Source organism: Zonotrichia albicollis, chromosome Z (assembly GCF_047830755.1).
Source record: "Zonotrichia albicollis isolate bZonAlb1 chromosome Z, bZonAlb1.hap1, whole genome shotgun sequence".
Classification (NCBI taxonomy): Eukaryota; Metazoa; Chordata; class Aves; order Passeriformes; family Passerellidae; genus Zonotrichia; species Zonotrichia albicollis.
In genome coordinates, this window is record NC_133860.1 from 3724480 (window position 1) to 3741101 (window position 16622).

The 16622-nt window shown below is 36.5% G+C and overlaps 1 protein-coding gene across 1 annotated transcript in view; it reads right to left on the minus strand.

The window, feature by feature from the left end:
• Nucleotides 1–2475: 2475 nt before the first annotated feature.
• TRPM6 (transient receptor potential cation channel subfamily M member 6) overlaps nucleotides 2476–16622 on the minus strand; it is a 90904-nt gene continuing 76757 nt past the window's right edge. The window contains exons 32-37 of the mRNA XM_074533042.1: nucleotides 14308–14594; nucleotides 13968–14050; nucleotides 13238–13443; nucleotides 11282–11333; nucleotides 6873–6979; nucleotides 2476–5975 (exon numbers count right to left, since the gene is read on the minus strand). Of these exons, the coding sequence (XP_074389143.1) occupies nucleotides 5854–5975; nucleotides 6873–6979; nucleotides 11282–11333; nucleotides 13238–13443; nucleotides 13968–14050; nucleotides 14308–14594 (857 nt within the window). The 3' untranslated portion in view covers nucleotides 2476–5853. The remainder of the gene's footprint in view (nucleotides 5976–6872; nucleotides 6980–11281; nucleotides 11334–13237; nucleotides 13444–13967; nucleotides 14051–14307; nucleotides 14595–16622) is intronic.

Genomic DNA, 16622 nt, shown 5'->3' on the forward strand with positions numbered 1-16622 from the left:
GAACCTGAGGGGTCAGTTAACCTGTCAAATGGGGATTCTCTGGCACCATCATGAGACCCAGGTACATGCAAGGTCTGTTTGAGGCCAGCTAGGCTTTTGTTTGGAGCCTAGGATCATCTGAGGTCAACCTGACACACAGAGATCTTGACAGACTTGACATACCTCTGACTTTCACAGAGGTCCTTTAAAGTCATCATTCTTCTCCTGTGGAGGCGGGGCAAATATTTAAAGTCTGTTTGGTATCCAATTAAGCAATCAGGATTCATTGGAGGTCACCAGAGGGCCTGTTAGGGTTCATGAGAGGTCAGAGCAGAGTTCTTTGCTCAGAGCCAAGAAGTCATTCAGTTAAACCTCAGATCCAATTAACTGTTTGGTTTGTCATTTGACATCAACCTGCCCCTCATTTGGTGCCAATAGTCAGTCACAGTCCTTGACTCCTGTCTGAGGTCATCTGAGTTCAACTGAAGATGCAACTCTTACTGCATAGTCATCTAAAGTCAACTCTCACAGTAATGGCACAGGTCAATTCAAGAAAACATGAGTTTAAATGTTTTCTTGAATTGACCTGTGCCATTACTGCGATGGGAGTCACTGTAAGATCCAATTGGCTTCATTTTTGAGCCCCATTTTTGAGGCTCAAATGTTGACCTCCTCTGAGGTCAAGATGCTAGCAAATTAGATAAAAGAGGTCACTTTGGGACAATATGATAGCTGGTGATCAGCTTGGGGCCATCTAAAGTCAATGCCTGGGGCCAGCTTTACACTCAGTAAATTCCCTGGGATCACACTGCTCCTTGTTGTCATTCAATAAGTTGTTTGGAGTCCTATTCAGAACAAATTAACCTGCAGATGTGTCATCTGATATCAACCTTAATTCCAATTAGCCACACCAAGTAATCATTGAGGGTCAGCCTGGCCTCCTTGAATGCACAGAGTCCACCTGAAGTCAATCCAGACCACATTTCCCTATGGTTGCTCGAGGCCAGCCTCATATCCATTTATTAGGACAGGAGGAATCCATGGCCATTCCTAGCTGACCACCCTGCACCTCCTCTGCTCTCCTTAGCAGTGGCTGACCGGACTGTTTCCTGCTCAGACGCTTTCAGAGGGCACATTAACATTTCAAATGTCATAGCAGGGGTCATCTGAGGAGAAGCAGCTCTTTCTTCACCATCAGGTGAGACACCTGCTGAAACCAGGCCACCCTGACTCCACTGTGCAGATGTGTTTTAGTTCATATTGCTGCCTCACGCTGCAGGCCACAGAAACAAGATGACATTGGCAGTATCTCTGTGGGACAAGACTTCAGTCAGGCAAAACAGCAGCAGAAGGGCTCAGAAGTCAGACTGCTCTCTGTGCCTCAGCCTCCCCTCCTCTTCCTCATCTCTCCTCCTCTTTCATCTCCTCCTCACTTCTGCCAGCCTCATATAGGTGGGATCCCTGCAAAGTGCCAAACCTAAATCGTATTCTTTTCAGTGGCAACCTGAGAAATGAAAGGTTTTAGCCATTTACCTAAATCTTTGACACAAAGAACGCAGCCGGACTTCCTTTAGGCAACAAAGTTACTCCTTTCCTGCAGAACTTTTCTCTGATTTTTCTTCTTGAACCTTAAGCACATTATCACGACTGCATATTAACATCTAAATGGGGTACCTGGGGTATTTTGAAGCACTGGTTTGTTTTCTGGTCTGCAAACAGAAACAATGCTTTGGAGGCAAATGGGCAGAGCACTATAACTGTTGACACACTCTTCAGTGTCAAAGAAGAATAGTTTTTGCCTAGTTTTAGTTTGAAATTCTTTTCCCCAGAAGTAATTACCATGAATTGGGAGATCAAACTGTCTTCCAGAATAAGTCAAGATATGATGAGGACAGTGAAGAAAAGCATAACAGATCTTGCAAATGATCTAGCAATAAGGGAAGCACTGGCTACTCTGATGTGGCCACAGTTGATGAGAAGGCCCAGGCCAATGCAGACTGGTTTTTCTTTATCTCTGGGAACAATTTTTCAGCAAAAAATAACTGACATCAGCATGCTAAGAACAGAAAACAGATACAAAATGTAGCAGATTTGATGACTGATTGCTATTCATTTATGTCAGCTCCTTGTTTACACTTGTGGCTATACAGGATTTTCACATCAGAGAACTAAAATTGCAGTAAAAAATAAGACTGTCATATTAAAGCAGTGACATCTATATTTCAAAAACCTGCAAGACTGATTTGATTTACCAAGTTTTCTAAGAGTTGAGCACACATCTCAACTAAGACAAAATAAATCCAGACTTTATTGAACAACTAATAAGTATTTTAAAATATCTACTTTCTTCTTCTGTAAATTAAATTTTGGCTTATGAGATGGGTGTAGAAGTATTCTTGCTATATTGACTAAAAGAATAGAAACTAATACTACTGCGGAACTAAAACAAAAGAGGAGCTGGAAACCATGTTATAAATATAGAATAGATGTTTATTACTATGAGATTAAAGATAAAAATAACTGCATTATTCTCTGTATGTTACTTTTACCTGTTTCCCTTAGTTGTCAGAAATGTTATTTCATTTTACACCTATCAAGAACAGAAACATTCTGAAAATGTTCTTTTACTCTTTAGAAATAATAGGAAATAGACTGACAAAACTACAACAAATACAAGTCCATTTCTAGAAAATACATGTGTAATATCCCTTTTGATTTTATTGCACTAACAATAAGTTAATAACTCCAAATACACCACAACAATGAATGAAAGCAAAAAAAACCAAAATTTCCTGAGTATGAGGTTTTCAATTTCTGGATATTTTTCACATGTTCAAGCTACATCTCCAATGCAGCACATGCCAAAACAACATTTCACTGTGGATAATCCCAAATGAATTCCTAAGTAAGCTTCTTTTTAGCTCATATTAAAAAGTGAGCTTATAAATACTCTGGTGGATTTTTTGTTTTGTTTTGTTCTTTCAAAACTTTATTGCCAGACTTATTTGAACAAAGTAAACAGGATTTTTTTTCCCTGAACCCACCAGAATTATAAAAGAAATCCCTGTATGTGCTTTTCAGCATAAACAAATATTGACGCTAATAATCAGAAACTCCTGTGGTTTGGTTTGACACATATGATTTCCTCTTCCACTCTAGTTGTCAAGCAGTTGGAGAAAGAACCTGACTTCCACATCTTTCATTTCACATGAACCCAAATTTTAGTGTGAGTGGGGCTTATTGCTGTCCCCTTATAAGGTTGTTGAGGTTTTTATTTCATATTTTAGTAGGCGTGTGTTTCAATCTAAAGTCAGTATTTAGAAATCAAAAGACAATTTAAAGAATGTACAGAACTTGTAGTAAGAAAGATCTCAAAAAATTTTTTGAATTATGTTCAAGATAATTTATTACTGAAATATAAAAGGGAGGGGTGGAAGGTCTTCAATCATATACTTAAATTTACAGTTTAGTGAAATGTGAATCAGCATTCCCAAAAAACATAAAAAGAAAGCTGAGGCATAATTTATCAGCCAGCAGATTTACTGGACTTCTTGAATTTAGTGCGTCCACATTTGGAAAAATTACTGCAAGGATAAAAATATACAGCGGAACAATTTGAAATACCTCTTTTTCTTGTTTCATCCACTTAATATTTCATGCTGATCAAAATTAAATAGCTACAAAATTAAATAAACTACATTTTAACACAGATTAGTATCTTGCAAGGATCCCCATTTCATACTGTAATGTAGTATTTACCTTGACAGATACTGACAAGAAGGAATAGATTAATCTACACTGAGCTAGCTTCACATCATAAGAATTCTCACAAATGTTGCTGTGAATGCAGGAGCCACCCACTCTTGAAGGCAATAGGAGCATTGCCAAGAAAAGGTCATCTGATTTGTGCATACCTTCAAAACTTGTAAGAAATGAGAAGCGCTCAGGCCCAGCCTGGCCTACAGTTTTTTGGGTTTTTTTATATATATGTGTTCTAAATTTATGGCAACATTTCTGGAAAACAACACTATCAGGGCAGGAGTTACATTGTCTTTCACTTTAAAGACATATCTATGTGTCATTTTACTTAACTGAATTCAAAGTAGACCAATAGTTAGAGATCCTTGAGAGAAAGATCTTTGTTTAAAGAAAGATCTTTAAGATATGTCTTTCTTTAAAGTGTATTCATGTAAGCAGATATCTCCCCAAAGTCAGATTTTAAAATGATACCCACAGGAAGCAGAATTACTACATTACAGGTATATGGACCTAACTTCACCCTCTGTTTGCAGAGATGCAATCAAACTACCTCTTTCACAGACAAGCTAAGTTTTTTGATATATTGGCTTGCTTCCAAAAAGAAGAGCCAAAGGAAACTACATATTTTGTCAAAATGAGAAGTATAATCTGATGGGAAATTATATGGGAGTGTTCTATCAAATTATGTTAAAAAGAAAAAACACAATAGGAACCTCTTCTAAATGCTCACAGAAACTGAAAGCATCTGAGCCAAACATTGTGTAGATGATTACTCCAATGACAGTTTACAATGCTGATCACTTCAACATCAATATAATAATCAATATAAAAACTGGGGACACGTAACTTCCAAATCCTATGTATATGCAGACACTTACAAAATATACCAAACAAATCACAGATCACAATAAAAAGCCCCCTTACAGCTTAAAATTTACTATGAGCTCTAGTGGAAATATGATTTCTTTTTTTTAATTCAAATATAAAATTTTGTAATGACTAACATTTGAGCATTAGTTTTTTTAATCAACACCAAAGTACAAAGTTGCTTTTAATGGTTTAACCTGTATTAGAACACCAGTTTTGTTAGAAATACTTCTGCTGAAAACTTCTTTTCAGTCTTTATTCTAAAAAATCATATTGCACAGATTGATTTTTCTGTTTTCTGAGCTTCAGCTGTTATCAGAGGACATCAACAGAAACAAATGTGGATGCTGCCTAATGTAATTGCATCACTGTTAGACAACAGTCCTACATTCTGCCTGACATTAACAACTCAAATGGAATATACTATTCTTTGTGACTTCTAAAATCTTTCTTCCAATTGCAACTTTAAAACATTCAAAAGCTAAAATATTGTAAAGATAGGCAAGTCCTAAAAGTCAGATTATATTCAAGATCTTCATATTAAATCCACAAAATATTCAAATTCATCAATTCAAAATGAGAAAAATTAATGGTTGTGGGTCCAATAATCTGCTGCTTTATTGTGCAACTTTTTCTTAGTATGTGAAAAGATTTGAAGAAAAGTTTCCTACAAATTTTTCAGTCTGTCATGACTACTGTTTAAACCAAAACTTTATTCTTGGTTTATTTATTCTTGGTTTATCTCTGCATCAAAATCAATAATAAAAAGAAAGTAGTATTTCTGCAATTTCCTGAAGAGCCTTTTGCACTCAAGAAAAGTGAGCATGGGGCTGAGTGGGCTCTGACTGAAAATGAATTATTTGCACATGTATACATTCATTTATTTAGTAAGGAGCAGAAAGAGAAACAAAAATTACTACCACTTGGAAATAAACTTGTCACAGTCATCTTCCTAAGAAAATATAACTTGGAACCATGACCCACATCATCAAAAATGGCACTGATGGGAGAGTTCATCCAGGTAAGGGGTGACCTGCTCCTGGTGATTTGTTAATCTGCACAAGAAAGGCCACCACAAGAGAATGCAAGGGGAGTCAATAAAGCTAATTCTTTTCATTCCTTGTCTATAGGGTCTCGCTGGGGCAGAGAGATGCTGCACTCAATCACCTGTATTTTGTAATTTTGGACAAACCCTTGGCAGTGATAAAGAACAGGTTTTGAAGGATGCAAACACATGAGCTGTCTGTTTCACAGCCGTGTATCATACTCAGAAGGCTTATCTGCATCATCAGCTTCTTCAGTGCTTGCTTCCACTTCTATTCCAAAGGCTGGACCAGCAGTTTCCAGCGTGTAGTCACTTCTTCTCAAATCTATGGCAGGAAAACAAATTCAATAATGCAGCCAAGTGAATGTCTGAAAAGCACAAACATCTCAAGCAGTGTTCAAGCCAATAACTCATGGGAGTTTATTTGATGGTTCCAGGAGGAAGAAAATCTGGAGCAAGGCAAATAAGAAACAGGGGGTTAAGAGCCCTGGGGAACTCAGTGGTGTGAGCCCATATGAATGAACCTTCCCTGACTGTAGTCATTCAGCTGATTTTCCCCTCTATTATCTCCAGCTGCCACAGACAAAAATAATCAAACCAATAATACTGCAGTTTCTGTTTCAGAATCAAATAGCAATTATTACTCCATGTAGGCAATGAAGGGAAGGAGCTTCCTCTACAGAAAAAAAAATCAGTGGCTGAAAGTCATACAGAAAGCAATCTGTTTTGGCTTTCAGTCTTTAAAACCTGCTATACATCACACAGAAGCACATTCTACCAAATGTAATGTCAACAACAGGCAATCCAACCAAGCCTAAGTAGGGGCTGCAGCAGGGCCAGAAAACCTCCAGCTTTTCCCCAGCTGATGCATTGCAAATTTTCTATTGCTACTCTTTCTTACTGTAAAAATTATTGCAGATGTTAGCTGTAGTGACGATCCTGGAAAAATGGGCTCCCATTTAGCAAAGAAAGGGAAAAAATTCAATGGGAAGAAGCTTTCATGCTGAATGGCAACATCAGGTTGATGAGCTCCCACTCCTACATGGATGTTAGGCAATAGAGCAGTATTCTAATAGCTGCCTTTGCACAGGAAGACTATGCCTACCTGAGTCTTTCAGCTCAACAGAATTTCAGTTCTTGTCTTTATAGCACATTGAGGCCTTTACTTTGTTGCACTTATAAAGTTATACATAGATTAAAAATTAATTTTTACTTTGCATACCGGGAAGTTTCAGCTTTCTGCAGCAAGAATTACAACGATGCTTTGCAATGAAGTTTCTTATTGCATCTTCTCCTAGGTTTGCTGGTCCAAATACCATTTTTCCAGACCTAAAAGAAATATTCTTTAAAAATCAGTTAATCTAAAATGAAGCAATTATAGGGGAGGGAGATGATGCCATTTTTAATTTTTTTAATCAGTTAGCCCTTTTTATCAAGACAATCAAAGGTTAATACACATTAAAATTTTCTTAGATATGAGACAAGAAAACTGTCAGTTCCAGTAAAATATTAGCCTAAATATATCCCACACTACTTTTTTTTTTCTCTAAAGGCAAATAGGACACACCCATCAGTATCTACTAAGAGGCTCAAAGGAAATCTGGGCACAGTGACATCTTGATGATGCTTGTCATAATTGGTATGATTCTGCTGCAGCCACCACTTTCCCAAGCAAGTAGTCTGGTTCCAGTTTTGAAGCTGGGTATGTGAGAACAAAACGGAGCTAACAAGGACTTATTTTCTCTTCAGTTAAAACCAGAAATGCAAAGTCTAGCAGAACCCTCACCAGAAAAACCTGCAGCATAGAAAAATGAAAAAAAAAAAAAATTAAAACCTCTAAACTCTCAGTATGCAGCTGACAAGCAAGGTTTTAAAATTTATTGTCTTCATCCTGTGCTCATCTCCATGTGTCAGTTCTCTGACCAATTCATCAATGCTACTAGGGGATCCATTTGTGGAATTATATTGCATATTCTGAAAGAAACTGCCACAATTACAAACAGAAACCACCTCTATCCACACACATATTGGAAGTACCCCACAGTTACCACAGATTCTTAAGGTAGTCTGAAAGCTACACTGCATTTTAGTATAACTGCACCTTTACTCTCAAGAATTTGACAGTCTAGACACTATGGAACACAGCACACAAGAAACACTTCCAAAGAAACTTTACAAATACCAGTATTTTATTTTAATCATATGCAGAGGGGAAACAGCACATTTCTGAATCTGAAATCAATTACAGCTCTGAGAAGCTATAGAAAAAATACTTTAATTCTATCAAATCTATCTGTAATTCACACTAACAAAACTATATTCTCTCTAGGGAAAACAGTGTTCAAACATGAAACTTTTCCCTTTCACACAAGACAAGAGCAATGATTAACCGAAAGTACTATACAAAATTTCGTATCTTTCTGATTTCTTGCAGACCCTGGAGAACATGTGTCTCCTGGATCCTGTGAAGCACTCATCTAATCATCTTATAATGCAAATTAATACATCAAAAAAGGAAAGAAGTGAATTATCAATCAAGGGCCATACTTAAATAACTTTAAGTAACATGATGCAGTATAGCCATTTCTATGCTTTTCTGGAATCTGATGAAATGCTATAGAAATAGAATGTACCTAAGTATTTGCTTGAGCAGATATAGGAAATTAGGAAGACTTTGCTAATTTCAAGGCCACACAACCACTCTGATACCTCCTCTAATCTAACCATTACTCCAAGCAAGGTGAAGCAAGTCAGACAGAATGATATCTTCTCACACTGTTTTGAGACAAAAAGGTATACTCTCTGTAATATACATGAAGTAACCTTTCCTGTCTACTCATTATAGACAATGATTCATGAGGAATACTGCATTTAAATTTGGAAAATTATTTCAAGGAATCTGGGGATAAATGGGAAATGATCATCAGCCTAGAAACCATAACATGTAAAGATTAGGGAGTAGTTTAACATGAAAAAAAAAAGGATTGAAGGAGAAGACTGTTAATTCTTTTTTCTCTGAGTTATCAGTAGGTAGCATGAGAAAGAAACATTTCAATTAAAAAAAAAAGAAAAAAAACCCAAACAAAACCAAACAAAAAAAACAAAACCAGGAAAAATCTTTCAGGCAGTGATAATACCAAACAACTGGAAACAAATGCTCTGTGAATGTATCAGTTCTTTTCAGTCTGAAACTCAGAACACTTTTCCTCATCTCTGAATGTCAGAATGTATAATATCCCTGAAAACTCTACCCTCATTAACTTTGTTTTGGCCTTACAAACTAGTACATGTTACAAAAAGCACCCAAAGCATTGCTTTTGAGGCAATTCTTCTCAACGTTTGGGTAGGGCAGAAGTCTACAAGGACTGTGTTAAACTGCTGCTGTGCTGTTTTAAAGGAAATCTTCTTGTGTATGTCATATCTGTACCATTTTATCACTTCATACATTCTGTGCAGTTCCTGTGGCCAGATCTTACACTGATTTGCACCAGCTCAGGTTCTGTCTGAGCTGTCACAACATCAGGCATGCTTTCCAAACAGATCTATTATATTTGTCTTGACCTGGATATAAAACCAAGACATAAAGCTATCTTTATGGACTACCACAGACCTGGAGGTCACACTTTGCCACTGCAAAGACCTTTCCAAAACACAATATGGGATGCATGAAATAAAAGACTTACATAACACATGACAGGAAAATTACATGAGCCAATAAATTGATGGAGTTAAAAGGGCAGAACATAAAATATATAAGTAAAGCTAAAATTTCAATCAGCCCCATAAGTCAGGAGCCATCTATTTTATCCTGGGTTTTCAAGAGAACATGAACGCAAGGTATCTTTTGAGGCAGGTTTTGATTGTATCAGAGTATCTCACTTATGAAAGAAAACTTAAAACACATCTTGCCTCTGTCAGAAATGTTTCTCCTGTAAGAAAATGAAGGTTAGAGCAAAGACAGTGCTTTAACAGTGTAATTCTTATTACTCTTTTACAAAGCATTTCTAAGAATTGGGTACCTACTTACAGAAAACACCACAGTTTCACTGCTTTATTCCTTTATAGCCCTAAATCAAACAATATTGTTTTACTAGTTACTGTTCTGAAAGTTTCCCTGAATACAAGAAAATCAAGCTGGGTTTGATTAATTAATCAACACCTGCTCTTTAACTAGGACTCACTATTTTGCAGATGATAAACAATAAAAAGTCCTAAAAATAAGATCAGTAAACAAAATCATTTAATAGCAAAACAATAGAGAAGAACACTAATAAAAATAAACTTCACGGTAATTAAAGTAGGTAAATATTATCCTTATGTTAAAGAGGATAAGCTGACTTGTCTTGTGAACTACTTTGGTCAGTGCCTCTCTGCTGTTTACAGCAATAACTGTTACTGTTTATGTGACCACAGACATAAAAAATCTACTTGAATAGTAGCAAATCAGAATTTCATACATCTGTACCTTAAAGAATTAAAATTTGCTAAAGTCATGAGAACAACTACACAATTGACCTCTCTGCATCTCTAACTTGAGCTATCTATGTGCTTCTGTCATGAACATATGGTCTACTTAGGGCAAAGACTTTGTCACTGACAAGCACTCAGCATATCTTTGCTCTCATATATTTGCTATTTTCAAAATAAATTTTAGATGTACAATACACCTAAAGTCATAATTAAACATTAAGACAGTCGTTTATTAATTATCTTTTTGAAATACTGATTATGGTCCTGGAACTAAGAACTTGCTTACAAAATTAACTTGGATTTCCAAGTTGTAGGCAAGTAATCTGACATTTCTATAGTTAGTTGCTCTTTATATTAAATTAGACTATTTACATTTGCATCTCCCTACCTTCCTACCTTCCAAACATGAGACTTCCCTTCAATCAAACAGCACGAGCTGAGCAAGGGTCAGTCAAGATGAGCAGCAGAAAGGGGAGGGGCAGGGATGTCAGGGCAGATCTGGAGAGGGGTGGGGTTTGGGAAGAGTAGGAGAGCTGTAGGAGAGCAGCCATCAACAGCACTGCTTCTGCTTTTGCTGCAGGAAATTCCACTGAAGAGCAAGGTCACAGAATGGGAGAGCAGCCATGGCTCTGATTCTGAAATTTGATTCACAAAGGCAGAGAGCTGTTTCTCTGTGTCTAGTCTATCCAGTTTTTGTAAGTTCCCAGTCATGATTTACCATCTGCATATCACATTTCAGAAATCATGCTGCATGCTTAAGTGCAGAACTAAAACCTATTGGAGAGGGGCATGGGGCCTTCTCTTCATCCTCTTAAGCCATTGTGGCCCCATATACTCCTAGAAAAACTCAGTGGAAACTGGACTGCCACAATCATATCCTTTTTACAGCTCTGTGAAGAGATTGCTCCCAGCACAGCAGCGCAGACCCTCCTGCCTTTCATACACCTCCTAGCCCACGGTGAGAGCTGGGACACTCACAGTCCTTCAAAGCAAGGGAGAAGACCCAGTCTCTCCAGTGGCATCGTACTATTGTTTAACTCAAACACCATGTGAAAAAAGAAATTAAAACCTCCCCCACAAAATATAGAAAATCATCCTAAATATACAGACTGCTGGCTGAGTGTCTGAAATGAATGACAATTTCAACAGAAAGAAACCTACTTTTTATCTTCAGGTTTAATCACAGATGGATCTGTAAGGTTTTCCCCAACACCTACAACAAATAAACATTGTGTGTGTTACAAAGGAAGGTAGTCATGGTTTTGTAATCTGGCACTTAATAAAAGATGTAACTAACCATTTAATTGATACATCATAAAGTGTCATAGTTAAAGTGGTCATGAGCTAGAATGAAAATGCTATGAGTATAAATATTTGTAAAGTACTGGCAATACAGTTACAGTTCTTCAGCTGCTTTGAGGTTAATTTATTAGCAGATGGAGAGTGTATGAAAATACAATAAATATTATATTGAAGCTCCACTAACTAAAATGTGACCAACCAAAACACTGTCATTTTACTTGGAGTAAAGGTACTAATCAGATACAGATCTTACCAGTATCAATAGAGCTACTTTCAGACACACATTCTCTTCAAGGTAACAAACACAAGAAGCCACAACTTCATGATGTGCAAATATTTGCATCTGTTATCCCTTTCTCCATTTGGGTGGCCAAGGAAGCATATTAAGGAAATAATTACATTATGACACCTGCGTTGCAGTTTTCACCAAACTGATTAAGTATATTACCTTTATGAAAATCATCTTTTCTGATGAATCTGAAAAAATTGCTGTGCTTGTACACTAATGAAAAATCTATGGTCATATGACCATGTGATATGTAATTTTCTTTTTTTATTTCAACATGGTTAATTTAAGTTTTGCAACAAAAATAAAGATTCTGGAGACAGGATAATGCTGCTGAAATATCTCCAGACTGCAAAATAGGCCATTTCAGTTGATTTAGATTAGGCAAAATGTACATACATATATGTGTATGTAGAGATGGCCATGGTATTAAATAGTAAATTGTTATCTAGATTCATCCTAGTAGAACTCCAAGGAGAGCAGCTTGGTGCAGCAATCTGAAACTCACTTTTCCTGAGTTTCACATTTAGAGAATTAAACATGAAGCAAAAACTAGAGCTGATCTCTGTTTAAGATGAAAACTGAGATTTACATAGATGTTTACATTCTCCATTTTTGAGCGAACACAGTTGCTCTGGAATTTTGAGAGTTATGTAATAAGCCTGAGCAAATATCATTCAAATTCTTATAGGCTATGGCAGAGACACATTTATTCTTTCTGTATAATTTCTTTTTTTTTTATGTGCAGCTATAGCAAATCAAGTCAAGGATGGAATTATAAGCTTATTTTGCATAATAAGTATGTCTTTTTTGTAACTTACAGCTTCTGGATGCCGTAAAATATAAATATGTTAAGTCTCTGGCTACCCATAGACTTTTCCCTTGATGGAAATGAAAAGTGATAGTGTTTATACTGTTTGATGGGTGATGTTCATCTGAACATTGTCAACTGTTTTATCTCCTCAAAATATGCCATCTTCCCACTTACATATGTACAGTGAAGTGATCACATGCTCTTTGAAGGAGTCACTAGACTTTGTGAATAGCATTCAGGTTTACAGCTTATTTAAACTGCACAGATCTATTAATATGAACAATAAAAAATGCAGAAAGTTCACACTTTTTTGACAGATTTACATACATATTGTGTGTGTACGTAGCCGAGTACATTTGAATCTCTGTATTATTTATACATTTATGAAAATATTTATTTATTAAAAATACAACTACCTTAACTGTAGAGTGGCTTTTTTGGAGCTGGATGAAATGTTCCTGCAGTTTATCTAAGTGCTCTTTTGGTCTTTCAGCCTGGAGGTATTTGAAGCAATATTATTTTCCCATTACATCTATATCAACCTAGACTGTTTCTGTGGATTCTCATTTCTTGGCATCACACAACAGATATCAAGAGGTTTTTTGAGCTTTGCGTTTTCTCATCTAAGTGAGAATTTGGCCCTCAGTACTAAAGTCTCTTTTGAGATTATTACTTTTCATCTGGTTTCAAATAGTAGTCCTATGCTAGCAGTCACCTTGCATATCCAGGACCAGGAGCTCCCCACGAGTGTAGACGTAGGTCCAGTGAGAGAAGGCCAGCATTAGCTCTTCCAGCAGGCTGATGGGAGTAATCTCATCTCCATTGTTGTTGTTGTATTTCCGAAATTCACCAGTCATGTACTTCTCAATGGTCAACCACTGCTTTGCTGAATGGCAGTAGATGAGGAAAACTTCCAGGAACCTGTAAATATAAATACTGTCTGTCAGCAGCTGGCAAGGTAATGAGCATCCTCACAGTCAGCAGCCATCAAAATGCAGAGCAAACATACCAAAAAGGAGGACATGTCTTCTTTGACTGGAGCATTTTCAACAACAGTAGGTAGGTAGAAACAATAAAGAGAACAAAGGCTTTTTTGGTCTGACAACTCTCAAAAAAAAGCACCTTATCAGAAAGTATAGTTCATGAGCAAACAACATAATCTGATTTACCCTAGTGCACTGTAAATGAGCTACATCCCATTATTTTAGTTAATTATGTAAAAGGCAGTTCTTGCTTAAGTCTATGGAACAGAATGTTTATTTTTCCACTACATGTAACTATAAAGACAAACTTCAAAGCTGCCTACCTTTCCTCTTAAAAGTTCATTACCTATCCTTAGACATCATCATTAGCACTGCATTATCATTGCAACCCACAATGGAAAAGGAGGCTGAAAAGAGAAACTTCAGGTACTTTCACCTAGTACCTAAAGACTTTGAATTTACCTTGGAGTATAGGGAATAGTATGAGGCTTCACTTGGTTGAAGGTATAGATTAACTTCTGGGCAACCCTTTGCTGTTGAATCTCCTGAAAAAAAAGATAATATTATAAACACTACTTCGTTTTCATGAAGAAAAGTGTCATGAATTTTTCAAAAACAATGAACAATCACACACATACCCTGATTATCTAGTTTTTACAAATCAAATAGGAGATACAACTTCCTCAAAACCTTTTTTCTTTCCAAAAGATAACATCAAAACACATGTCAACCTTGTTGAAGACATTAACAAGTCTAATATCAGGCTAGGCCTGATGTGTTGGTCCATCAGGTCTGAACTCACCCTGAGACAGAGATGTAATACTGTGCCATGGTGAAAGATCTTTTCCCAAGCTTGAACCACCTCTGGCAGGAAAGACTTCACAATGAAAACCTGTCCCAGCTTTAATACATCACTCTCAGACCAAGTGCAGATGACCTTCATGGCCCTCCGCAGACCCCCATCCATCTCCTCCCGTGACAGGACTTGGATCATTGCAGTTGTGCCACACTGGGACCAGGATGACATGCTTTTATCAAGATTCAGAGGTGAACTCTCTTCTAGCTGATAGACTGTCACTTCCTCTCCAGCTTAAATAAAAAGAAGTTTTGTTAGCAAAAGTCACTGGCAGAAAAAGGAGAGAACAGAAGTTTCATTTGGTGTCTTTAAATAACATAGCTCTTTGCACACCTTTCTAAGCCACATTTCTTTAAAAAGAGAACTGTTTATCATAACTGTTCATCTGTCTGAAAACTTCCCCAGCCTAAATTTACTTACTATTTATTCTTCTACACATTCATTCTTCTACTATGATAATAGGTGGTCCAAACAGCTTGTCTTAAGCCTCTAAACAAGGAAAAATTCAAGACTTCTTGGATTCTTCCACATAAATATGGCTCACTGATACTCCAGTCCATAGTAGTCATTTAAAAGAACATATTTTTAAAGGGTCACCATTTTTATCTCCAGTGTGCAAACTCTAAATATCTCATGTGCAATTCCCTCTCTTTATGCACTTATATGAAATGAGAATTTTTAGTAAGACGTTTAAGTTAATCATAATCTGTGGAACACTCCCTGATTTTTTCTTTTAACTCTGTGTTTCACAAAGTAAACCCCAAAAAGCAACAAACACCAAAACAAACTTGCAGGAACAGAACATCTAAATCAAATCTTAGTCTAAAAATAGTTTAAATAATAGTTTAAAATAATAGTTTAAAATAAATCTAGGGGGAAAATCATAACAACAACACAAACAGTTTGCAATAGTTATTGAATATTAAAGGGATTTAATTTTGTATTTGATACAATATTGGCTATAGTCAAGAATGCCACCTTCTGCTGCAGAGAGCTGAGTTTGTTTCAATTATTGTGACTTGGCCATGATGTGATGAGCCAGGGAAATTAAATTGAAAAAGACATTTCCAGGAGAACGAGCTAAAGCTTGTTCAGGAAGCTAATTCAGGAAGCTCATTCAGAAATTATGAGGAAACTTACAGCTTTGGTATTTTAAACTAATATTTTGATTTTTTTTTCTAGAAATTCCAATGTTATATGCAATGATGAAATGTTTGAGGTGTTCTGCTCCAGCTAGTAACATTTTTTCTGCAAGCAGAACCTAGTGACTTTTAACTCAGTTGCAGTCTCTTTCCCCCTGGAGAGTTGTAGTGGCATTCCTCTCTTGCAGCAGAAACAACAACACTTTTCTGTTGCCATTTGTAAACTAACAGCAAAGTGGACTGATTTTTTTTAATATCTGGCTTTCCTTCCTACAAATCACATAATTTGTAACATTAATTAATAAGAAATAGGTTTTCACTGGCAAGTGTGATGAGGTAACTAAATTGCCAAAATAGCAAAGACCATCATAAGCAATTACAAATTGAATTCAGACTTGTAGATTTCCTCCCCACTTTTGAGCTTGCCTTTCGCTAATTAACAAAAATGCAGATGCTGTTGAATCCAGTAATTTAGGCACATTTAATTTAAAATAAAGCAACTGGAAAAGTCAGTACCTTACATAAAAGACAGACACTTGAATAAAGATAGTATAACTAGACACATTTTTTTATCTTACATTAAGTCTTTATTTTATTATCTTTTGACAGTTTAATACCTAGAAAGCTCTCCTGGGAGCTTCAAAGATTAGATTAGTTGCTATGATCAATTAGTTGCTGCGAGACAAAGTATTCTACCTATTGAGAAGGCAGCATCTAGATATCAAGAGTCTAGAGGCAGACCTTCTGCTATTGTAAGCCAATACTGCACACTATTTTCAGAACTCTTCCCAAAAATTTATGGATTATGCTCTACCATTCTTCAGTTACAGCAAAGATTTTTTTTCCTTGACAATAAAGACACTAAAAGTTTTCTGTGCCAGATAAAAGGATAATGCTCTTTAAATCACTACCTGGTTTTCTTCTTGATGGCATATCCTATACATAGATTTACATATGCATCTGTGTTTGTGTCAGTGTGTGTGAGAGAGAAACAGAAAGAATGAAGTTATCAAGGTTAAGGGGAAGTTTCTGGCTGTCTTCAGGTATCCTAAGGATGGATACATAGAAGATGGAGTTAGACTCATCTCTGAGGTTGACAGCAGTCACGTGAATACTAGC